The sequence below is a fragment of the Hippocampus bargibanti genome, linkage group LG10 (genome assembly GCF_051943395.1).
Source record: "Hippocampus bargibanti isolate YZ-2025 linkage group LG10, ASM5194339v1, whole genome shotgun sequence".
NCBI lineage: Eukaryota > Metazoa > Chordata > Actinopteri > Syngnathiformes > Syngnathidae > Hippocampus > Hippocampus bargibanti.
The window spans coordinates 6,773,486-6,799,352 of NC_142743.1; the positions used below are offsets into that span (position 1 = coordinate 6,773,486).

Consider the following 25,867-nt stretch of genomic DNA (forward strand, 5'->3'; position numbering starts at 1 on the left):
TATATAGCCTGTGGGACTCCTGAGACAGCTGACAGGTATGGATTAGCCAAGCGGAATGCAGCCTCGGTGGTCGCCGAGGCAAAAAACACGGGCATGGGAAGAGTTCGGTGAGGCCATGGAAGCCGACTTCCGGACCGCTTCGAGGAAATTCTGGACCACCATCCGGCGTCTCAGGAGGGGAAAGCAGTGCACCACTAACACTGTGTACAGTGAGAGTGGGGCGCTGCTGACCTTGACTCGAGACGTCGTGAACCGGTGGGCAGAGTACTTTGAAGACCTCCTCAATTCCACCAACACGCCTTCCTTAGAGGAAGCAGTGTCTGGAGACTCCGAGGTGGGCTCTCCGATCCTTGTGACTGAAGTCACCGAGGTGGTTAAAAAGCTCCTCGGTGGCAAGGCCCCGGGGGTGGATGAGATCCGACCGGAGTTCCTAAAGGTTCTGGATGTTGTGGGGCTGTCCTGGCTGACACGCCTCTGCAACATTGCGTGGTCATCGGGGAGAGTGCCTTGGATTGGCAGACCGGGGTGGTCGTCCCCCTTTTTAAAAAGGGGGCCCGGAGGGTGTGTTCCAACTATAGAGGGATCACGCTCCCCAGCCTCCCTGGAAAGGTCTATTCAGGGGTCCTAGAGGGGCGGGTCCGTCGGAAAGTCAAGCCTCAGATTGAGGAGGAACAGTGTGGTTTTCGTCCCGGCCGCGGAGAAGTGGACCAGCTCTACACCCTTAGCAGGGTCCTCGAGGGTGCATTTCAAATGACTTCTACAGAGCGTATTTTACAAAGATTCCACCGCATATAGCTATATTTTACCTTTTAAGACTCGCGCTGAATATTCAGGAAGTCTTGTTTTCGAGTTGATGACGATCCCCACGTGACGTCACGTTTGGAACAGACTGACCGAGAAAGCGACACGCCTCAACGCCTCGGACGGCCGCCGCGGTCGACATTTGGCCGGGGACTTTCGGGTGCTGGAGGTCTTAGGGGGCCCTGGAGTGCGGCGACCCCTGGGGTTGGCTCGATCGCCCCCGCTCCCCACCTGCAGCGGCTCGGGGAACTCCTCCTGGCGTCGTGCCTGCTCGTCGCCGTCGGGTGTGGTCGGCCGCTGCTTGTTCCGGGTTCACCGGACCGCTGGGTACTTTGCTCCCGCTGTCGCTCCCGGAGGCGATGGTCCAGGCAGATGACTACATCGATCATCTCTCTGAGGGTGGTGCCAGCGTCGCGGGTGGTCAGCTTGTCTTTGAGAGCGGCGTTCAGTCCTTGACGAAACACTCCTCTCAGCGATCGATCGTTATAGCCACTCCGGGCAGCCTGGATGCCGAAGTCGATGGAGTACTCAGCGGCCGAACTCGTTCCTTGCACACAGTCATGAAGGAGTCCCTCAGCTTCGTACACTGTGACCGGGTGGTGGACCACTTTGCGTAGCTCGGCCACAAAGTCCGGGTAGGAACTGCAAAGTTCGGGCTGGTACTCCCGGACGGCCAATACCCATGACTCGGCCTGGCCAGTGAGCAGGCTGGTGATGAAGGCCACTTTAGCCTCATCGTTAATGAAGGCGGAGGGTTGTTGTTCAAAAACCAGCGAGCACTGCATCAAGAATTGAGCACAGCGCACGAGTTCGCCTTCGTAGCGTGAGGGGTGTGGCAGGGAGAGCTTGCGACTACTTACGGGGGGACGAAGGGGCCGTCAGGGTAGCGAGGCGTGTCTCGACCTCCTGTAGGCGTTGAGCCGGCAAGGACGCAATGTGGCGGTTCTCCGCGATCGCTTGCGCCAGCTGGCTCGAACGCTCCGCCTGATGGGCGAGGGGGGATTTGAATTTGTCTCCACCGGCGAGATCCATCGTTGGCCGGTGTATTATGTCACGTCCGCTCGAGGAGTGGTGACAGGACTCGAGGGACGAAGAGAAAGTAGTGAGGGGTGGATCCGAAATACACGGTGGAGACAGTAAATTCCAGAATGGTCTTTACTGAGACACATAAAGCAAACAGGAGATCAGGCAAACAAAAAGAACAGCGTAACAGACCTGCGTACTGCTGGGTGACAGGGAATAACAGAGAATACACCGACGCAGACCGAACGGAATGGGTGGCTTTTATAGCCAGAAGGCACAATTAAGGGAATGAGAAACAGGTGAGTGAGTCCGGAGAGCAGGGAGGGCAGGGGGCCGCTCCTGGCGCAGAGGAGGATGTGCAGGAGGGGAGGGGCACGCTCCTTTACAATTAATTGAAAGACATTGTTAGCAACTTCAAATATGCAAATCTAACTTACATCCCGTTGACAAAAATAGCTATCAAACTCCTGACCTGTCAACTTATACAGTTGCCCCATAGTGTATTTTTGTTTTTTTTTTTTCATTTCAAATAATGAACGGCATACTACAACTTTTATATGGGAATTGTAATTAGTTTGACAGGTATGAAACTCAAACTTGCGTAATTTTTACATTTTCTTGAGCGAAGTCTAACTCCTGGAAATGCTTGGGAGTATTCCTCACAAAACGACTGTACAACTTTTCACACTTTGTTGACTTTTCTCCGGCAGATGCCATTACACGACAATGATAAGAAGGATGCTAACTCTTGTCTCTCTATTTTTTTCCCCTAAAATGGTGGCACGTGAACATGAGCTGCTCCCCTCTCTCTCCCGGCAAATTGCTGTTTTCGTGTTTATTATGTTTGTTAAGTCATTGTAAGTGCCTTGCATGCTGGGTCAGAGAGGACAGTAATTTCATCTGTGCTGCATGTCATGCATATTTGACAATAAAGCTGACTTTGACTTTGATTCTGGAAATGAGCAGTCACTCTGAATTCCAGGAAAGATGCGCAATTCAACTAAAGGAAGCTAACAACTAGCCGATCACCTGTTCTCATGAATTTTGTTGAGTTGAGTACAGTACTTAATATTTACATTTTTTTATTTATTGTTTTTCTTGTAAACCGTAATTTTCCTTCTTCACCCATAACCCAGAACAGGATAATGAAAACCAAAGCTTTTACGGCAAAACCAGAGTAGTTGGCAGGTATGAAGATGGCGCCACGAGGGTAGCTGCCTTCATAGCAGGTCCTGTGTTTTGTTTTGCTACTTAATCCTTTCCTTTCCTCTAACTTTCATCACTTTGCTGCTCTGAAATTTAAATTTCTCCACTGCAAGACTAATAACAGCTAATCCACTCCAATCTAAGTAGTGGTTCTTCGAAGTTTTAAGACTAATGGAAACTTGCAGCTGCTAAAAACCACAAACCACAGAAAGTGGACAATTCATGTCTTTATTGACAATACGGTCGGAGGCATTTCCTATTACTCTGGTATATTTATCCCACTGTGTTGACGCTTTCATCTTCAGATTCTGTGTATTCTGTCAATGACCGCAAGATCTTCCAGAGTGAGCCCTGGTATTTGGGCATCTCTACCCACACACGCTGAATGATGCTGCTGATGGTGTGCACTCGCTCCGACTCGCCCTGCAGAGCGGCTTCAAGTGAAGCGGTGGTGGATGGAGTGCCATCAATCATCTCCTCAATCTTCTTGGCTTTGTTCTGAAATTCTTCCTGGGGGCGTATAAAAATGTGCACAACCATCAGAAGGCTAATAGGATCAGAAAGGAAGTTTGACCTCCATCTTATAATGTAGAAAATCGATCGAACATTATCAACTAACCAGCCATTACAAACAGTTTAAAAAAAGGATGAAGATTATTAAATTGAGAGAAATGAGGGATTCTCTGGATTACCTGACCATCTTGCAGCTCTCTGATCTCCTGGTCATACTCTTTTACTAACTGAAATATACACACTTGATACCATAAGTAGTTGAACAATCGACACCAGTGCATTTAATGTCCGCCTGGATTCATCACCTTGTGTATTTCTGTGAGTTTTCGCCGCAAGCCGTCATTCATCAGATTCAGCTCACCCTTGGTGGTGGCTTTTTTAGTGCTACGAGCCAATACCTCATTGCGCTCAACGATGTTTCCTCTCCTTTCTATAACTGAAACACTGTCCCGTAGAAGCTGCTCACGCTGAGTCATCAGCAGCTTGAGCCAACGCTGTAATAACCAACACAAATAGTCAACACTCCATTCACACTCAAGCATCGTGAACATGAGCTGCTCCCCTCACTCTCCCGGCAAATTGCTGTTTTTCGTGTTTATTATGTTTGTTAAGTCATTGTAAGTGCCTTGCATGCTGGGTCAGAGAGGACAGTAATTTCATCTGTGCTGCATGTCATGCATATTTGACAATAAAGCTGACTTGGACTTTGATTCTGGAAATGAGCAGTCACTCTGAATTCCAGGAAAGATGCGCAAATTCAACTAAAGGAAGCTAACAACTAGCCGATCACCTGTTCTCATGAATTTTGTTGAGTTGAGTACAGTACTTAATATTTACATTTTTTTATTTATTGTTTTTCTTGTAAACCGTAATTTTCCTTCTTCACCCATAACCCAGAACAGGATAATGAAAACCAAAGCTTTTACGGCAAAACCAGAGTAGTTGGCAGGTATGAAGATGGCGCCACGAGGGTAGCTGCCTTCATAGCAGGTCCTGTGTTTTGTTTTGCTACTTATTCCTTTCCTTTCCTCTAACTTTCATCACTTTGCTGCTCTGAAATTTAAATTTCTCCACTGCAAGACTAATAACAGCTAATCCACTCCAATCTAAGTAGTGGTTCTTCGAAGTTTTAAGACTAATGGAAACTTGCAGCTGCTAAAAACCTTATCACAAACCACAGAAAGTGGACAATTCATGTCTTTATTGACAATACGGTCGGAGGCATTTCCTATTACTCTGGTATATTTATCCCACTGTGTTGACGCTTTCATCTTCAGATTCTGTGTATTCTGTCAATGACCGCAAGATCTTCCAGAGTGAGCCCTGGTATTTGGGCATCTCTACCCACACACGCTGAATGATGCTGCTGATGGTGTGCACTCGCTCCGACTCGCCCTGCAGAGCGGCTTCAAGTGAAGCGGTGGTGGATGGAGTGCCATCAATCATCTCCTCAATCTTCTTGGCTTTGTTCTGAAATTCTTCCTGGGGGCGTATAAAAATGTGCACAACCATCAGAAGGCTAATAGGATCAGAAAGGAAGTTTGCTCATTAGCTTGCTCACTTGCTTTCTGCACACTCTCACAGAAGTATATTGACGCTAATGTTAGCATGGGGCTTGTCTCAGTGCCACTGATATTCAACTGTTTCATTCATGGTATTGTTTCATTGTAAATTAGAATAACTGCAGAACTTTTTCTCACCACAAAGGTGAATCCTTCCGTCCATTGGTCAGTTTTTTTTACTCGTCAGGCTTATTTAAAATGAGGCGTTTACCTGTTTTGACATCAACGGCTACAGGTCAGTATCATCCATTCAAAACTGAGCTTTCCGCAGCGAAACAGCGAAAAAGCGAGAATATTTATTTAGTTTTTCGGCGAGCTAGATGCAATCATCAACAGAGCCATAGGTTCCCGACACCTGGTGTATGGTCATATGTTTACTGACTGATCATTTACATTTTTTTATCTTTTCCAATTAAATCAACACCTTCAAATGTCCACGATGGGAAAAAAAGATAATGAATCAAGTTCTGTAAGATGGATCAGTGGGCAATTTCAAAACATGATATATTTTATCACAAGTACAGATTTCTTGGGAGAAGAGCTTATACCTCCATACGGTGAACATCATCCTTCATTATTTGGATCTCTCCTTGATCCTCTTGCACAACTAAACGGGTCTCCTTCATGACATGGGTCTTCTTTTCCCATAGCATAATCTGACGCCTGTCACATCCAAAAGCGAATTCACATACATTGTTGACGAGCGAGAAAGAAGAATTACGATTGATAGAACAACTGACTCGGCCTCCACCAGACTGCTGAGAAGTTTCTCCTTTTCTTCCTGCATCTTCTCCAGTTTCGCCTCCATCTCTATAGAGTCCCGCTCTGCCTCCTAAACGTTATGTTATGTCACACGAAACCTTTAGGAACAATATGATCCAAGAGAATAAGAAGGAAGAGGAAACCTTAAGCTTATGAAGGAATTCAGTCTCCATCACAGCGTTCTCCTGTTCCAAAGCATAACGCAGCTGTGTGTTCTTGCTCAGAAGTGTGTTGAGCTTGAGTAGGTCTCTTTGAAGCATCTTATTGCTCTTCTCCACCTCGTTCTCCTCACGGTGCACGACTTCCAGCTGGCCTAAAAGAAAGCATTCCAATCCAGCCGGTTGATGTCTTGCAAATGATGCTCATCGGACAATTGTGAAAAAGTTTTGCTGTCGTTGGATATGTAACATACGTTCCAAGTAAAGCTTCTTCTGACAAACCACGGTGTACTTTGTCTGAAGTTTGTTATATTCCTTATTGTGGGTCTGTATCTCGAGGGTTAATCCAATGAGCGTTCCCTGAAGCTTGAGCCACAGTTGCTGATCATTCTTCATTTTCTGTGATAATGTCTCAATTTGAGTCTTTATTGCTTCAATCTTGATTTGCAGCGGACTGAGGTCTTCATGCTGAAAGCACACAGACACACACAGACACACATGCATGCACACACACAAATATAGATTGGATGGCAATGACAAATATGTAGGTCAAGTCAGGGTGAGTTCCAACAATTCCATCCATCAGTGGGAATCATCTGGATTCTGATGACGGTTATGTTGGCAGAGTTCAATCATTTTGCAGAGAGCGTGCAAATTGTTGTCGTGTGTTTTCGCATCCTTGTGACACCAGTTTTGCGACAGAAGAATTCCTTAAGGAACTCCGTTTCTCAAGGAGTAAAGTCTTGTAGTCATAGAGCAAGGACAGGAAGCATGCAAGTCTTTGGCTCTCAGAAGCAAATAGCTGAGATGCCAATAATTTTAATACACATGTTAGGCTGAGCTGCTTTTAACTCATTCACTGCCATTAATAAATGTATTTGGGAATTGAAAATATGACGTAGTGCGCCATTCCCGAATTTGTTCGGGTTTTGTTTTTTCATGGTTAGGTGCCAATAAAGCGCTGACCATGGCCACTGGCAATATTATTTTCTTTTCCACAAGGGGGCAGCACTTTTTTACATGTTAGCGCTTTGTTCCAGCTTCCGCTGTTGTTTAAGCGTTATATACACCAATCTATATGTACAGACGCTCCCCAGGTTCCGAACATTCGAGTTATGACAAAACAGTACATACAAACATTTTTGCAGGTACTGTATGTCGAAAAATGTTTGGACAGGGATGCTGTGAATTAGATTTTGTATTGCCCGTCATTTTCCGGCCAAGCTCACTTGCGATTGCCTGCGTACTGTGCTTCACGCGCAGGCACTCACACAGACACTTTGAAGGTTTCAAGGGCTGCATGTTTATGTGACGGACACCAAGGCTGATCAATCATATGCTGAGGTGTTGCCAACGAGTTCAGGCCCCGATCCACCGAGCTCGCTTATGATTGGCTACGTAAAGTATGTGGGCAGGGAGGAAATACCTCTTACCAGTTAATGCTCTGAAGAGGAGGCGTCAAGCTTGTTTATGATTGGCTGTGTAGAGTATGTGGGTGGGGACGAAATCCCTCTTCCCAGTTGACGCTCCAGCAGGCCTGATGCATAAGTACTTCCCCATTCAGTGTTTGACTTAAACATACACTACATTCCATACAAAATATAGCATTGAAGCAACTTACGACCAAATTCACCTGACGAACGACCGCTCGCAACATATCTCGTCCGTAAGGTGGGGAGCGTCTGTATTGCATTGTATTCTGTGCAGCCACCCTCACTTCAACCTCATAATTTAGGTTTTTTTTCTGATGAAAGAAGAAAGTCTCAGGTTTCTAACGCTGTATTGAATGTTATGTAGTCCTAAAACTCAATATTCTGTGGGTCCTGGAATTGAAGTGACAATGGCAAAAACGCTGGCACTGACTGGACTGGACACATTTTTGCACAAGTTAATAATAGAGAGGTAAGCAATCAGGACTCCTTACCCCAGTTCGTGTTGCGATGATGTCAATTTTCTTGTTGATGTTTGCAATGGTGGTCTGCTTCTGTGCAATGAGTGCATCAATCGATGAACTGTTAGTCTGGTTCGATGCAACCACTTTGTTGTACTTTCTAATTTCTTCATCAAGCTCCTTCTGAGTTCGGGCCAAGTTTTCCAGTTTTTCATTGATCACATTACTCTCCAGGGCAGCCGCCATGACGGAACTCTCCAATTGCCACAGCTGATAGAACTAAATGAAGAAAAGGAATGAAGAATATGATGCTGCCATTCTTTTCCCCAATGATTTTTGCATTCGTTACAGTCTGATATGATCCTGTAACATCTCTGCAGTCCATGGATGGGAAGAAACAGGTGATAAAAGGTAGAACGCTTGCAACATGGTTGTATTTGAATTTGACGTGTGAGTACTTCATGGTTGCTGCGTCCATACGTAAATCTGGAAAAATACAAATCGATTCGAGCTACACACCCACACATTAACACCCACATTGATCACTCAATTCCCTTTGGTGGCTGTCAGATGGCATAATGTCACCATTTAGGCGATTTAACAAACAACAAAAAAGTATGTGCAATATGCAGTGTATTCTCCACCACAGGATGCTTTGGAGCATGAACCTTCAATAAATGGCATATTTAAAATCTAGTTTTAGATATAGGTCACACTGCACTAAAAAGCGCATAGAATATGCGCTGCATGCATACACTAGATGCGGCTATGTTGAAGGGAATAAAATTCAAGCCAATACGGGCCCCCTCAAGGAAGCATTGTGGCCGCGTGCAACTCCGCAAAATTGCTATGGAGCCAACAGACAATAAAGAGACAATGGTGGCCATAATACGTCCACTATTGGGAAAGAAGGTCTTTTGCCATATCAAACTAAGGGGAATCAAGATTCAATTCAAGTAAAGTTTATTTACATTTCAATATAATTGTTAAAATGAACCATTCAAAAGTAGGATTTTCTAATTCTGATTCTGATTCTAAAGTGGATTGCAAATGATGAGATGCTTGAGTGTGAATGGAGCGTTGACTATTTGTGTTGGTCATTTCAGCGTTGGCTCAGTCTGCTGATGAGGCAGCGTGAGCAGCTTCTGCAGGACAGCGTTTTAGTTACAGAAAGGAGAGGAAACATCATTGAGCACAATGAGGTATTGCCTCGTAGCACTAAAAAAGCCACCACCAAGGGTGAGGTGAATTTGAAAGGCACACCCTATTCCTCGACTACCCTAATTATCCTGCAAAGCTGATAAAAGCACATGAAAGATCCAGCAAAAAGGAATTAAATGATAAAAGGGGTCCTCCAAGTACAAATTGCATTCTTTGTTAAATACTAACTTCACATGCAGTCAGGATAGTACAATCATCTTCAATGTTTGGTCGTGATGTGGTGGACCCTGTATTACTTTCAAAAAATCAATCATAAATCTCACCAGTCAATACCAGTCATCACACATGCACGTTTGTTATGCAGTCTTCTTCGTTTAATCTTTAATATCTTCTTTTGATACTCGTATGACTTTTTTTCACATGCCTCAACAGATAAGAAGGCTTTATGACAAGTTTGACCAAAGAATGAAATACAGTAAAGTCTCGTTATATCGATATTCTCGGGAGTCTGAAAAAATATTGATATAACCGGACTATCGATATATCCGATCCTGTGGCATGTAAATTTTCTCCTTGCGTTCATTGAAACAGTATCGTAATAAGCAGTACTATCGATATAACCGATATCGATATAACGAGACTTTACTGTAATTCAATTTCCCTAAACAAACCAAACACATGATAAGCAGAATGATGTTATGCTCAACTGTATTTGTATTTTCAAGATTTCTTTTTTGGAAACTAGGTGCAAACAAATTTGAACAGTGACCTTCAAGGATTGTGTTGTTTTAAGTTTCTATTCCACTTTCTTTGTTGTAATCGCCACAAACTTAAGTTGGACAAAAAAGTGAGGCTCGTGATTCTTGACCAAAAAGAAGGATGCTCTTGAGAAACCCAGTTTACCTTTTCTTTCTTGAGGGAGGCTTTCTTGCTGGTGAGTCGCTGGTAATACTGAGCAGCCTTGTTGTCCATAAGTTTCTTCAGCATTTGAGTCATGATGGAGTTCTCCAATTCAAGGTGCTTATTTTTGTTTTTTTCCAGCTTCCGTCTCTGATCAGTCATCTCAACCTGAAGGCCGTGATCTTTCTGTAAAAAAAAGGGCAAGACATTTTGTTTATCTGGTCGATAAAATCATACAGTAGCAGCTGGTTTCCTTAGAAGTCCTGTCTCAACCTTTGTGAGTTCTGCAAGTGTCTGCTCTGTCTGCCCCAGAGCACGGATGTAGACGCTGTATTGGTTCTGCAGAATTTCATGCTGGCTCTGCTTCTGCGTGATCATCTTTTTGGTGACTTCGGAGTCCATCTGGGCGCAGTTTACCATCATGGTCAAGGTCTCACTTTTCTCTTGAAGTTCAGAGAGTGATTTCTTGTTGCCTTCAATCTCTCTGTCCAGCACGATCACTTGGTGCTCAGCCATGCTATGGGAAACATTACTCGAATGACATTGATCCGACAAATATACCATTGTCAAGAACATGGTCAATGGACCTTGAGATTGGTGAAGCAATAGCACATCATTGGCAAGTGATGTGCGATACGTGACAGTAAATAGTACAGTAAATGACTATTTGTTATCCCCTAGTAGTCATTCCAGTGTTTTGGATTGGATTGGATATGCCTTTATTAGTCTCACAGTGGAGAAATTTACATTTCACAGCAGCAAAGTGATGAAGTGATTTCCCTTTGGACTTGGCAAGGCGAGCGTGGTGGGTAAGATTGCAGCTGTGTTTTAGTATGATTTGATTCAGGGTGGCAACAACATGAAATAACCGCATTCATATTTGAGGTCCACAAAAAATGAACAATGAAATATTTCTGACCGAACTTTGAACTTTAGTGCATAGGCAATAAACTTTCCCAGCACTGCTAACAGTTGACACTCATTTGAAGATGTGTTATGATGGTTCACTTTCATGCTAACGATATAGATCAGGCCTGGGCAACCCGCGGCTCCCGAGTGTCACGTCAACTCGAGGCGAGGTGACGGGACTCGAGGGACGACGGAAGGAGGTAAAGGTTGGATCCGAAATACACGGGGAGACAGAGTTTCCAACAGAAGTCTTTACTGAGACACAAATGAAATAACAGCAACCAAGGCGAGGACGAGGGTAATTACAAAACAGACCTGCATAGATAGGAGTGGCGGGGAACTTCCTGGAATACTCCGACAGCGACCGTATGGTAGGTGTGGCTTTTATAGCCAGAAGGCACCATTAAGGGAATGGGGAACAGGTGCATGAGCCGGGTGAGCCAGGAAGGGAGGGGCCCTCCAAGGAGCAGCGGAGACGGCGACAAGGATGTGACACTGAGCCGCACGCGGTTCTTTGGCTAATTAATTGTGGCGTCCACATGACAAGTGTAAAAAAAAAATTGGGCGCTGGCGCTGCCATTCATCCTCTATGTACCGTAATTTCGCGACCGTAGGGCGCGCTGCACATTTTGGACACAATTTAAGACTTTTAAGGGCACCTGAGAGTTGTGAAGACTTTTAAGTGCACCTCATAGTCGTGAAAATACGGTATCAAGCTGACCGTGTGACGTTAACACGCATGTGCGTGAGATGAAAATCAATCATTTATGTCGTAAACCACGGGTGGCCAACCAGTCAGAGAGATGACACAAATTGTTGACGACGTAAACAATTCATTTGAATCAGAATCATCTTTATTGCCAAGTATGTAGAACACACAAGGAATTTGTTTCCGGTAGAACACGCTGCACTAGTATCATCATCAAAAAAATGCTAAGTGCCACTATACAGTTCCACTTGGGCTACTGTTGAAAGAGTTTAAAGAGTTAATGGCTTGGGGGAAGAAGCAGTTTAAATGTCTGCTGGATTTGGTGCGCATGGATCGGTAGCGCCTGCCTGAGGGGAGTAGCTGGAAAAGTTGGTGGACAGGGTGCGGAGGGTCCAGGAGGATTCTTGCAGTGTGCAAGTCCTCGAGAGTGGGAAGGGCGGTGCAAATGATTTTTTTTTCCGCCGTCCTAACTGTCCGTTGAAGTTGGATTTTGTCCATTTTTGTGGCGGCAGTGAACCAAACGGTGATGGAAGAACACAGGATGGATTTGATGACAGCCGTGTAGAAATGTTGCAGCACCTTCTGTGGCAGGCCATTTGCGTCAAGTTCGCTCTCAAAATGGCAGGGAAAAATTGCACAGCAAAATGAAAATATGAAGACGAACACAGGACGTTTTTAACAGAGTGCGAGAGTTTTTTTGTTTTTTTGTTGAGCGTAAGGGCAAGCCATTCTGCCTTGTATGTCAGGCGTCATTGATTGGCGCATTTCAAAGTGTCAAATCTTCAGCGCCACTTCAGCTCACTCCACGCGAAAATCGACCAAGAATGCCCCAAAGGGACTGAACTTTGCAAGCACAAGTTGGTCACTTTAATGCATGCCATTAAAAGACAGAACCCATGGCATAGATGTGAATGATGGCTGCATTTGCGAAAGCGAATCTGCCTATACCAAAACTGACTGCAATGGCGACGGATGGAGCACCTGCCATGATCGGATCTGTGAACGGGCTTGTGGGGCTGTGCAAAGCTGACCAAACATTTCCTGAATTTTGGAATTTGCACTGCATCATCCACAGGGAGCAACTTGTGTCTAAATCATTGAATTTAGAGAATGTCATGAAGCCTGTGATTGAAATCGTCAACTATATCCGCACTCATGCGCTTCACCACAGACAATTCAAGAATTTCATGGCTGAGCTGGACCAAGGGCTTCCAGGTGACCTGCCGCTGCACTGCACTATGAGGTGGCTGTCAAAAGGCACAGTGCTCTCTTGCTTTTTTGAGCTGTTGGATGGCGTGAAACTGTTCGTGGAAGAGAAAGACAAGAACTATCCGTGCTCTCGCACCATGAGTGGATTATGGATCTGGCTTTTTTGGTCGACATGCTGTGTCACTTGGACAAACTGAACCTTACCCTGCAGGGTAAGTCAAAAATTCTGCCTGACTTGGTGAAAAGTGTGTTTGCGTTTGTCAACAAACTGAAGCTGTTCAGGGTGCATATTCAAAAGGGAGATTTAACACATTTTTCCACTCTGCTAAAAGCCAGCAAGCAAGTCCCCAGTGCCACCCCGAATAAGCACAGCGCCAGATATAAAACACTGGTTGAAAACTTGCACGAAAACTTTGTGACCCAATTCCGTGATCTACAACTGAAAAGGCCGCAGATTATGTTCCTTGTCGATCCGTTTAATGCGAAGACGGACTGTTTGAAAGCCCCGCTAGTCACAGATGAAGCTGCGGCTGAGTTAGAGATGATTGATTTTTGTGAGGAACATCAATTGAAACCTGCTTTAAGGGAAGGGACCATTGAGTTCTGGAAACGAGTGCTAATTGAAAAATACCCCAATGGCAAACCGGCTGCACGTAAAATACTGTCAATGTTTGGGTCAACATACGTCTGCGAGTCTGTGTTTTCTACCCTGAAACATGAAATCAAAGCATCGATCGGTTCTGACTGACACTCTTGTAAAAGAATTGCTTCGAGTGGCAACAGCAGAATGCAAGCCAGATTTAATGAGGATTGTCCAAGACAAAGAATGCCAGAAGTCCCACGAAGCAACATGCACACTATTGTAAATTATTACTATTATTACACTATTGTAAATATTTTTGTTTGTGGACTTGGTTGAACTGAGTTTGTGTGTGTAAAGACAGTGTTCTTTGTTGCCTGTTGTTTTAGTACTCGAGGAGTCAATTTCCGATATATTTGTTGATTTTGTATTTAAAATGTGATACCTATAATAAATCTGTCTGAGCAGAGGTCTGTGTGTGAGGGATGAGGCGATGGGTTGTTCATGTGTGCCCATGTTTATCAAAGTCAGCGTTCTTGTCAAATATGCTCATATGCATGACATACAGCACAGATGAAATTACTGTCCTCTCGGACCCAGCGTGCAAGGCACTTATAATGACTTTAACAAACATAATAAACACAAAAATGCCAAAAAAGAGAGGGGAGCCGCTGCGTGTTCACGCGCCGCCATCTTAATCTCTTTGCGGTAACAGTAAAAAATGTGCCTCTTAGTCTCTGACTGGTTGGCCACCCCTGATATAAATTTTCACTAGCAATACAGAAAACAGCAACACAGCAAAATAGGAGTTCAAGATGGCGCCCAAGTAGGCAGTCATCAGCATGTGCTCTCACGAGTGTTGCCTTTTTTTTGTCTTGTTTTTGTGTTTTCCTTTTGTCCTTTTATGTTGTTGTGCGGAATATACAGTAAAGTCTCGTTATATCGATATTCAAGGGAGTCCGAAAAAATATCGATATAACCGGGACTATCTATATATCCGACCCTGTTTGCAGGTAATTTTCTCTGTGCGCGCATAGAAATAGTATCGATATAACCGGGACTATCGATATATCCGATATCGATATAACGAGACTTTACTGTATATGGATTATTTTGCAGCATTTTTGGCCACGACATTCATCAAGGAGGAGACTGCTGAACAGTTGTGCCTTTTCGGCAGCACGAATATGCCACCACTGTTTTTGATTTGGGAGGAATGTCGTGCCATTTGACTGTCACCGTTGGACAGTTCTGGGCAATCAAGCTTTTTTGCGCCTGTAATTGGCAGCATTTTTGTTATGCTTAGAATATCTTGTTTTCTATCCTTTCACTCCCACCCCAACCCCATCCCTCTTCAATTGCTGCTGTGGACTGCAAATTTCCCCATTGCGGGACGAATAAAGGTATTCTGATTCTGATTCTGATTTTCATATCATAGCCCTAAAGAGTTTGATGTTTCTCTTTAATCGTAAGCAGGTCCGTTGTCAGATCTCCCAGGCAAGTGACACGTAGATGTGATGTGTCCCAGAGATTGATCGTGGCGTGGAGTCGAGCAAGGCGTTTCGTCGTGCTGTGATGTCCGTCCGACTCACGTGCCCGGCGTGAGCTGGGCGTGCCTGTGCGGGTCTTTGCAAGTCTGAGTCTGTAGGAGTCTGTGAGTCCGAGATGATTCTGATTCTCTCTGTGCCACGACGGCTACTTTTATACCCATTTTCATGTGTGGGAAATACGTCAGGCTGAGACGCAGGGCTTGAAAGACATCAAAGACGCAGTGCGCAACGGTGACGGCACAGCCCCGCTTCCATCCATTTTCCGTACCGCTTATTCCTCATTAGGGTCGCGGGGGTGCTGGAGCCTATCTCAGCTGTCTTCGGGCACAAGGCGGGGGACACCCTGAATTGGTTGCTAGCCAATCGCAGGGCACACAAAGCAGCTGAAACGTCAGTGCTGTTGGACAGTATGCGGCTGGATGGATGCATGGCTTGAGGAGCCCGCGATGAGATGAGGAGCGCAGATGTGTATGTGGAACTGTTGCGGCTTGGAATTGAAGCGGATTTACATGGGACAGTAGATGTAAAACAATCTCTTATCGTAAATACATGCTACAGCTTCAACATTTTGCTTGTAGCAGACGTGAACATTTCACCATGACGTCCCTGATCCAGTAGTGGAAAGGACGCTTTGATCCTCTCTTTCATCTAGAACTGTTTCATGCAACAAGGAGGTTGCAGAAAGTGCTGAAGAATGAATGACTGTCTTTGTATTTGCGTTGTCATATTATTTGTTATTTAGTTGTTTTGTTCTTTTGACTTTAAGATGGTGCTGCAATAGTGGCTGCCTTTCCAGGAGCTCCTACTTATTTCTTTACTTTCCTCTTCCTTTCATCACTTTGGATTGGATTGGATTGGATTGGATATGCCTTTATTAGTCTCACAGTGGAGAAATTTACATTTACATTTCTACTATTACTATTACTTTGCTACTGTGAAATGTAAATGTATCCACTACGAGCCAAACAAAGGCTAACCAACACAACACCATACAAGACAATAAAACTAGCCACTTTACTCCAATTTTTAAAGGACTTTTGGTAATAAAGCTACGTAGACTCATATATAAATCATAGGTACTGCAGATACTTATAATAAGCCCAATCTCAAATGTCATCTGGTGACTACAAGTGAATTGCACATATGCAAAGAAAGATCAACTGTGAAAGGAATGGAAATGTTGTTTATTTCTAATTCCTGTTTCTCATCTGGTTCGGAGTTCAACTGAGTTTTGTGATGAAATACCAGCGGGGACGATAGATGGTGAACAGAAAAAACTACTTTATTCTCGTAAAACAAAAGGAGAACATCTCTCGTCTGAAGCGGGAAGCCAAGAAACACAAGCACAGCCCGCCTCCTCAAACTAGTTTTAAAACTACACAGCAGTGATCCGTTGTCCAATCAGCTACGGACAAGTATTGGAAGTCACACAGCAGCGATCTGTTGTTCAATCAGCTACGGACAAGTATTTGAAAGAACATCAGACTGAGAGTTGGTGCTTGTTACATTCTGCTTTCGCAACTATTCAACTAATAAGCTTCATAATTCCATGTGTAACGGAGTTGTGCACTTAGATTATTAAATTATGAAGGAAGTGACGCAACGGCGCACAGTGTGGCACCATGTCCCGCCCATAGTTTCGAGAACAATCTCGAGGAGATTCAGGAAATAAAAGAAATAAAAAGACACATTCACGCGTCTCGTCTTCATTAATACGGCAGCATCATGGAGATGAAGACAGTCACTGTTGTGACACCCGTCACATTGGTGCCGTGACCCGGATCACAAATGACTCTCCACTTCGGACCGGGACCGCGATGCTGTACAATGAAGACGTTGTGCAGTCCCATCACTCGGTGGACGGTGTGTCGACCCCCGTTTTGGAAATACATCTAGTGTGTTAATTGTCTACCTGCTGTTTTGCAATTAGTGTGTTTTTTTCATGTACGTGTTTTTGTGTCTTAAGTCTAAGAATGAGCTCCTTACAAGTAACAAGTAGCACACCTTTGAATGAGTGTGTTGGTAGAGGTAGAGGCTTCCCAACCGTGTAACAGTTGTGTAGTGCAATCCAGAGTGGTGTAGGTTGTACAGAGGGGAATGGGCAGGTTCACGCTGAGGCCACTTATGTTAGTGGGGACAGAGTTCCTTCCCAGACCCAGTGGAGTGCATCTACGACGAGCGCACAGACCACTGATACACCAGCAACAGATCCCTTTCTCCAGTCTGTCACAGTTATGTCGTGCTATGCAGAATGATGTAGTTTGCACAGAGGGGAATGGGCAGGTGCGAGCTGAGGCCACTTATGTTAGTGGGGACAGAGTTCCTTCCCAGACCCAGTGCAGTGCATCTCCGACGAGCGCACAGACCCTGACACACCGGCGACAGATCCCTTACTCCAGTCACCTGACGTAGTTGGTCAGATGACTGACATAATTAGACAGCATTCTTGTACATCCTTGCCCGATAACCTTGTCTATTTTGCCTGTTGGTCTTTCTATTGTCTTCCGTGTGTATGTTGCCTCACTTCTGCATAATTTAAGGGGGGTGTATGTAACAGAGTTGTGCACTTAGATTATTAAATTATGAAGGAAGTGACGCAACGGCGCACAGTGAGGCACCATGTCCCGCCCATAGTTTCGAGAACAATCTCGAGGAGATTCAGGAAATAAAAGAAATAAAAAGACACATTCACGCGTCTGGTCTCATTAAGACGGCAGCATCGTGGAGACGAAGACAGTCACTGTTGTGACACCCGTCACACATGTAGTCTAAATTAAACGTGCAATAACATAATATGTACTGATCTAAACATGAAATATCATAAAATGTACTAAGCTAAACATGAAATAACATAATGTTTACGAATGTGCATAAAAACACTATCAAATGTAATTGTTTGTTCAGTGTGACACAAATTGAATGTGCTGCCTTTGTGAAATTGGAGATCTAAACACATTTAATACTCATTATGTAATTCTCCCACAGTGATGAAAATGGACAAAGTCTGTTATAATTACTTGCAGAATTAAAAGAAAGAAAGAAAGAAAGGACAAACAATATGCACAGGAACTGGAAACACTGGTGCAGTTCCAAAGATAAAATCTTCCATAGTACTGAACTTATTTATATACAATTTATAATACCAAGGGGATAAACATGAATAAAATATGTACAATAATTATTGTCAAATAAATAAACAATATATTATAGGTGGGCAGGGGGTTGAGTGGTTCGCAATCCACGCTCCAGCCACCCTGTGTGGCGTTTGCATGCTGTGTGGGTTTTCTCAGAGAGCTCTGGTTTTCTCCTACATTCCAAAAACATGCATGGTAGGGTAATGGAACACTCCTAAGTCGCCCCGAAGTGTTAGTGTGGATGGTTTTTCGTCAATGTGTGCCCTGCCATTGGCTGGCAACCAATTCAGGGTGTCCCCCACCCACTGACCCAAAGACAGCTGGGATAGGCTCCAGCACCCACCGCAAAATTTGTGTAGAATAAGCAGGTCAGAATGAATGGATGAATGTATTATAGATTCCTTGCCTTTTAAAGAGGAACGTGCAATTCTAGTGTTTGTGAAACATTCCTACCATACAGCCTGCTGCAATGCTCCAAATTCCTCATCTTGCTTTCTCATGTTGAGTAGGCTGCTGTTCCACTGCTGCAGCAACTGCTTTTGTGCCATCGCCAGAGACTCCATTTGCATTTCAGCCTAAACAGACATTTGCATAATAGACAAAGTGTTACTTACTCTTCCTTCATTGGGAATAATACCACATATCATTCGAGCCATCCATTTTCTACTCTGCTTGTCATGTAAGTAGATATTTTATCAGAGAGGCTGGGAGAACCCTGAACCCTCATTTGTAGTGTACGTATATTCATTTACACTCACATTCACATCACGAATCTTTAGCTAACCTAAAAAAATACACCTTACGGGGTGTGATTGTGGGTATATTGTGCGGTGGACAGTATATACCTCAGAAAGAGCTTCTTTGGTTGCCAGTGTTGTCTCTGCTTGGGCAATGGTCTGGACCTCAAAGACGTCCATCTGTTCTGTCAGTTTGTCCAATTCCTTAGTGAGGCGCTCTACATACAAATCCTGTTGGTGCAGCAATTTGTTAAGAACATTTATCAGCATTCATTGAGCAATTCTCTTTAAAACACATGTGTCAAAGTCAAGGCCCGCGGGCCAAATCCGGCCCACCACATCATTTTTTTCGGCCCGCGAAAGCAAATCAAACTTGTTAAATTCCATGATGATTGCTAAAATCTGAGCCAAAATTTCATATTTTTGGATGTCAACCACAATAAGAGTCATTATTCTTGACTTCAGATTTGAAAACGAGTTATTCATTAATTTGCTGTGTGCTTTGTATGTAATATGTGAAGGGATTTAAACATTTTAATGGGTTCACCAAATTCATAACGGCCCTTGAGAGGAAACCATAACTACAATGTGGCCCGCGGCAAAAAATGACTTTGACACCCCTGCTTTAAAACATGTACTATTGACAGAGAAGACTCACATATTCATGGCTCAGCATTCATAAAGTTGCCGTATTCAAATATTTTAGGGTGGGACCTTTATTCCCTGACAGATGAGGATCTTGACTTTTTTTATTGTCAGGCCAAAGCTATGTCAAATCTGAAATTATTGCTTTGGCCCATTGTTGGACGAAGGAACTACCCAAGGTGAGTTACATTTCGTTCAGCCTCAGTATTGTCGAATAGAAAAAAAAGGGGCTTTGCTGCCATTTTGTAAGCATATACAGTACATGTACTTGCACTATGTAGTTTTTTTATGAAACATGTTTGCACAGTTACAGTGTACACCTCAGTCTTCTGACATGTTTATTATGCTTAGAATATCTTGTTTTTTTCTCTTCACCCGCCCTTTCAAATTGCTACTGTGGACTGAAAATGTCCGCATTGTGGGACGATTAAAGGCTTTCTGATTCTGATAAGTAAGGTGCACCGCATTATAGAATAGAACATTGAATAGAAGGTACAAGTGGTTGGGGTTGCGTTAGGCATTCACTCAAAATGGAGCCACACTAAAGTGAATACAATACAATGCAAAATAATACAATACGGCTTTATATAGCGCATTGACAGCTGGAACAAAGCGCTTCACAGAACTTCAAGAAATTAGAATATTGGTCAAAATATAAGGCAGTTCGGATTATAAGGTGCACTGTTGGCTTTTGAGAAAATACAACGCTTTAAGGTGCGCCTTGGAGTGCAGAAGAAAATGTATATACAGGTAGCCGTCTTCTAAATGGCAAAACTCTTCCCCTTACCATTAACTTTAGTTTGACTATTTCTGATGATTTATATTTATGAATAATACCGAAGGTCAAAATGCTTCATGGAACAGATTGTGGTCATGTCCCGTGAGTCCTCTGTATTTCATTTCAACCAGTTCACCTGCTTGAGTTTCAGGTCCTCAGCCTTTGATTTCTTGGTTCCGACTTTTCGTGTGGCATTCTTTGTTGCTTTTACATTAGAATGCAGATCTTCACTGGCTTCTTGTGTGAAATTGACATGCAACTTAAGTATATCAAATTCTTGTTGCAGCTTGGATACTGTGCAACAAAAAAACAGACATGTTAAAAGAGCCGCTGATGCCGATGAGCAATACCTAATGCTTAAATATTTACATATATACACCGACCGAGATGACTGTCCTGTCAACGGTGTGTCAGCCTTCATGCTGCCACCACTGGAGTGTTGGTGCTATCTGACTTTATTTTAATACAATTTGTCAAACACAACCTCCTGCTCCCTCCTGCCTGCTTTTTGGGATCTGCACCCGCCAACACCACCTTGCAAAACGTGACATTGGGTGTCAGCAGCTTCAGTAATGGCTTATGTTGTCGTACTAAAGTAGGTGTGAATTTATTTTACGACTGTTAGCGAGTCTGTGTTTCATACTTGCCTGTTCATTGTTTGACTTAAAGGACAACCGACGTCACTTTTTTGTTTCCTGACATCGGAAAAAAGTTTTATAGCATCTAAAATATCCAAAACACGCAGTATGATATTTTTAGTCAAATGCAAAACCCCAATAAAAATGACTTAAAGTGTCTAAAAAGTACTTCAATTTGAAACTCCCTTGTTCACGACGTCACGCCAGGACGTCTTGCCTTGCTCGAGAATCAAAACAATGGCTTCAGATTCTGAGAATATGCTTTTTTGTTACTCATCCAGTTATGAATATGGTTCAAATAGTTCTGAAGAAGAAAGCATACATGTTTGCAATCGATTAAGTAATTTATTCCGTGTCACTTTGAAGCATCATGGGTGGGAAATGTCGCACCCAAAAAAGGCAGAAAATGGCGACAAAGCTGTGTAAGGAATTAATCAGCCCGTTTCCACAGGCTGATTAAATCCTAACATGGAGCTTTGTCACCCTTTTCTTCCTCTTTTTGGTACTACACGACGTTTTCAGACCAAAGTACAGCAAAATGCATTGACGTAATGGAAGGACTGCTACAATGTGTCCTTTTTTCGGTCAGGGGCGAACCTTCAGTGACGTAGGGTGAGGACTCGTCACCAACTCAAAAACAAGACTTCCGGAATATTCAGCGCGAGTCTTAAAACGTAAAATATAGCTACTGTATTTTTTGGATTATACGTCGCTCCGGATTATAGGTCGCACCAGCCAAAAAATGCATAATTAAGAAGAAAAAAACATATATCGGTCGCACTGGAGGATAAGTCGCATTTTTGGGGAAAATGTATTTGTGATAGAGATTTCTGATAGAGAGGCGTTTGCGTTGCATGAAGCGGAAACACCAAGAAGGTCCTCTTGCAAAGCCGTTTATATTCATCTCCTTGGCAACGACCTGGGCGTGGAGACACAACTGCACCGTTGACAAACCTCTCCCAACAGCACGTTGTTCAAGTACCCATGCGTGAACTCGTTCCTCCAACTGCGGCCACCTAGCTTTTCGCCCGCGATTAGCTTTTTTTGTTTTCTTCATTTCAGTAAGCGTAACCTCTGCTTTTCGCCAGTCCCTTACAAGTTTTTCGCTCACTCCAAACTTTCTTTCTGCTGCTCGATTTCCGTTTTCGGCTGCATATTTCACTATCTGCAGCTTGTAAGCTGCAGAATATGACTTTCTTTTCGGTGCCATTTTTATTGAGCCCTTCTCAGTTGTGTTTATAAATAACAGGTGTTACAGAAAAATCTGACCCTCCAGAAACCGCGACCGCAGGGACGACAGATTCTGACGCGTCACAGATTTCCCTGTAACACCTGTTATAGAAATGTGTAGGCTACTGTCTCTGCGCTCACAGATTTTGACGGCTCACAGATGTTTCAACACCACAATATCAGCACAGGCCTAGAGCGCGCTCTTGCGGTTTAATGTGAAAATAACATGTGAAATGATATACAGTAATAAAAAAAGCATATAAGTCGCTCCGATTTATAAGTCGCACCCCCCGACCAAACTATGAAAAAAACTGTGACTTATAATCCGAAAAATACGATATATGCGGTGGAATTGTAAAATACGCTCAGTATAAGTCATTTGAAGCCATTTTACAAATTATGGACACAACTTGTCCGGAGACGTCAGTTGTCCTTTAAACATACATTCCATACAAAATATAGCACTGAAGCAATTTACGAACGAAATTCACCTTACGAACAACCGCTCGTCGTAAGGTGGGGAGCGTCCTTATGTTAAATATGTGTCTCTACTGTGCTTAACTTGGGCGTATTAAACAAGAGAGCCTCTCATGACAACTTTTTTTTCAGTCTCAGCTCCGCTCCACAGATTGGTTATGCCCCACTGTTATCTCCCGGAGAGAAAATAATGAGTGGCCTCACCATTTGCCCGGGTCTTGGCGCACTTGATGGTGGTACTGGAATGAAAAGCCCTCATTGCCACCAGTTCTTCTTGTGCCTGTCTATGTTTCTCTTCAGCCAAGAGCTTTGACTTCTGTTGTCCATCCAGTCTTGTCTGGAGTCGTTTTAACCTTTCCTGTTCCCTGAACAAATCTACATATAAATCCTCTGTTTTGTTTGATTCTGACTTCTCCAACGCCCCCTGCACAGGTAACACAGATAGAAAGATCAACAACTTTTGCCTGATTGTGTGAGTCAGAAAATGCAACACATCGACTTACAGTAGATCTTAAAATGTTTGCAAATTAAAAAGAATGTCCCACCTGTTCGTTTAGCTCCATTTTAAGTCGCTCAAGTTCCTTGATGAGTTGATTCTTTAGTGCTGCTTGCTTCTTTGCCACCAAGGGCTGTCAATAAATGAAACAATATATCTTAGATGGTTTTGTGCACAAAATCTTGGAACACGCGTTGCTTTTACGATACATTTTAAGATATGTTTATACATAATATTATCTGCATAGTGTGTCACCAGCTGTTACAATATTTCATTTGCCACAAATAACGACTAAACCTGAGACAAAAGACACACACATGGTCAGCATCAAGAACAACAAAATCTTCCTCCTCGTTGTCATCTGTAACAAGCTTTTGATCCTCCTTTTCTTCAACTAAATTCATCAGGTGGGGTCGTGACAGAACTTCGGCAAAATGTTCCTGTTCTGAAACAAAAATATGCCAAATAATTAACTTGCATTTAATCAGCATAAACATCTTTATAACCTCATCGTTTTTGTCATAACTGACCAAACTGTATGTCCAAAACAGGGTCTTTGATATCACTCAAGGACACGTTTGCTTCGCCATCATTTTCTTTTTTGTCATGTCCATCCTGTTGCTCTGTTCCTCCCTGTTCTACCTCAATTCCACCCACAACTTCTTGCTGATCTTCAGTTGTCTCGACTGAAGCTGATGAAAAAGTACATTTTAAAAATAATCAGATGATATTGTGATTCCATACTCATCTATAATTGGTTGTGTTAAGATTTAGACCAACTTGTGAGAAAATGACTGTCTGCTTGTGAGTCTGCATCAACTGGCTCAGATCCAGGTTGATCCTGTGAAAAAAAAAATATATATATATATAAAATTTGAAAACACGTCTCTGTATTTTGACCATGCAAAACATTTACTTTTGGAAAGGGAGCAACATTTGCTTCGCCATTGTTTGCATTTTGGTCATTTCCATCCTGCTGCTTGATTCTTACCCCTTCAGTTTCCGTTCCCACTACAACTTGATGCTTCTCATCAGTTGTGTCTACTGGTTCTGATGAAATAGTACATTTTCAAAACAATCAGATGACATTGTAATTCCATTCTCATGCACAATGAGTATGTATTAAGATTTTAATCAACCTGTCAGAAAATGGCTGTCTGGCTGTGGGTCCGCAACAAGTGGCTCAGATTCAGACTGATCCTGTGAAAAAAAAGGTCAAAAAAGTGTCAAGTCACATACAATGATAAGTAAGGATGGTGACTTTGTACTTCATTATTTGGTCTGAAAATACAGTAAAAAATAAATACAATATTCTAAAACACAATGTCTAGGTCAATGGTTCATAACCTTGTTAGAGGTACCGAACCCAACCAGTTCATACTCACCTAACCCTTCATTTGTGAAAAATAAAAATATAATTGAAGAAGTGTTCCTTCAATTCTGAGTTGTTAAACTTGGCATCACAAGTCATGCATTTAGAACACAGAGTCCCATCCCTCTCCGTGATGCTTGTGAATCCATGTTGTAAATATTTGTCCCACAGTTTTTGTTTCTGCTCGACAGTTAGCATATATTCAATATATATAGCATATATTCAGTTAGCATATATTCAATTCAAAAACAACAACCACAACAAATCATGATATACTGTCATGATAGTTATACATTGACGACTGAGGGAACTACATACCCCGTCGCACTACTGGAAATGCGATCATCTGCAGAGGGCGTATCCTAAGTAATTGACATGTTAGGTTAGGTGTGTCTTAATCTCCACATGAGAGGCTCTGTCGAACCCCTGGGACTGATTCACCAAACTCTTGGGGTCGGATCGTATTGAACTTGTGAAACACTGGCCTAGATATTTTGACTGTACCATACATTTACCTGTGGAACAGGAGACGTATTTGCTTCACCATGACTTGCAGCTTGGTCATTTTGATCCTGCTCGGTTTCTTTCTCTTCCTCCATCCTCTCTTCATCTTGTAACTGGTCGTCGTCTCTCTCCATTGGAGCTGGTCAAAGTACATTTTGTAAACAATTGGATGATGCTGTGATTACATTCTTATGTACAATAGATCGAATTAATATTTGTGTTCATATCTCAGAAATACATACAGACGCTGAAAATTCCTAATGCACACATGACTGATTTGTTTTGAATCCATTGTGGAAATTAATTCATTTTCTTTGGTGCTTGTATAAAAGCCCGAAAAATTGCTCTTACTATTCTTTTGTATGAGATGCGCATAATGTTGTATAATAAGAATGGAAAAGTTTGACAATCGAGGGTCTTTTCTGTTTTATTTTAGTTGTTTTTTTTTTCAATTCAGATATTTTCATTCTATCTTTACAGTCAGTTTTGTTGTACTATTAAACTACACACGTTGACTACTAAAGACATACCCTATGAAGATATTTTCAAACTTCTCAATATATCGGTACTTACCGACGTATTGGCTGACGGTTACGTTCAAATGTTATGATTTCGATACCGAGTCAGTCTGTGACATAGCATTGCCACGGCGAACAAATGTTAAACAGGCATCATAAAGAGATGAGAATTGTATTCTTTGAACACAAATAATGTTCCTTGTTTGATAACGACTGACGAGGGGCCTTGTCAAGAGTCATAACATAGTACGTAACGCACGGAGTAGCGATATTGGCGGGTGTACAACACAACCAGTCACTAGCGAGGTAACAAAACATAACGGTTGTACTCACGCCGACGTGGTTAAGATATGTTGCTGTCTCTCGCTGTCTTTTAAGTCATTTGGCCATGCTATTCCCGTCAT

The 25,867-nt window shown here is 43.0% G+C and overlaps 2 protein-coding genes across 5 annotated transcripts in view; one reads left to right on the forward strand and one right to left on the reverse strand.

The window, feature by feature from the left end:
* ccdc40 (coiled-coil domain 40 molecular ruler complex subunit) overlaps positions 1-9,974 on the forward strand; it is a 54,809-nt gene extending 44,835 nt beyond the window's left edge. The window contains exon 20 of one of the 3 annotated variants that reach the window (XR_016116174.1): positions 5,756-5,936. The gene's annotated coding sequence lies outside the window, so the exon portion shown is untranslated. Of the gene's footprint in view, positions 1-5,755; positions 5,937-8,150 lie in introns of those variants that run through there. The other 2 variants (XM_089005737.1, XM_089005736.1) reach the window with 2 other exon arrangements.
* Positions 3,233-25,867, reverse strand: LOC148892239 (coiled-coil domain-containing protein 40-like). Of its 2 annotated transcripts, XM_089005733.1 has the most exons (22): positions 25,797-25,867; positions 24,957-25,084; positions 24,209-24,269; positions 24,061-24,119; positions 23,850-23,910; positions 23,600-23,761; positions 23,387-23,514; positions 23,119-23,202; positions 22,778-22,997; positions 20,365-20,522; positions 18,914-19,036; positions 18,522-18,643; positions 10,251-10,494; positions 9,981-10,163; positions 7,950-8,195; positions 6,280-6,493; positions 6,011-6,180; positions 5,846-5,937; positions 5,654-5,768; positions 3,849-4,037; positions 3,723-3,770; positions 3,233-3,540 (listed from the first exon to the last, which is right to left on the reverse strand). In XM_089005733.1, the coding sequence occupies exons 2-22, from the start codon at positions 25,077-25,079 to the stop codon at positions 3,304-3,306; spliced, it is 3,039 nt and encodes a 1,012-aa protein (XP_088861859.1). In that variant the 5' UTR covers positions 25,080-25,084; positions 25,797-25,867; the 3' UTR covers positions 3,233-3,303. The 2 variants fall into 2 exon arrangements, with proteins under 2 accessions (XP_088861859.1, XP_088861860.1); XM_089005734.1 differs by lacking the exons at positions 3,233-3,540; positions 3,723-3,770; positions 3,849-4,037 and adding an exon at positions 4,404-5,025.

Coding starts and splice junctions, on each gene's coding strand:
- LOC148892239 (XM_089005733.1), bottom strand. CDS start 25,079: ATGGAGAGAGACGACGACCAGTTACAAGATGAAGAGAGGATGGAGGAA. Junction 23,911..24,060: donor TGGGAACGGAAACTGAAGGG/GTAAGAATCAAG, acceptor TTTTTTTCACAG/GATCAACCTGGATCTGAGCC. Junction 5,938..6,010: donor AATTCCTTCATAAGCTTAAG/GTTTCCTCTTCC, acceptor CATAACGTTTAG/GAGGCAGAGCGGGACTCTAT.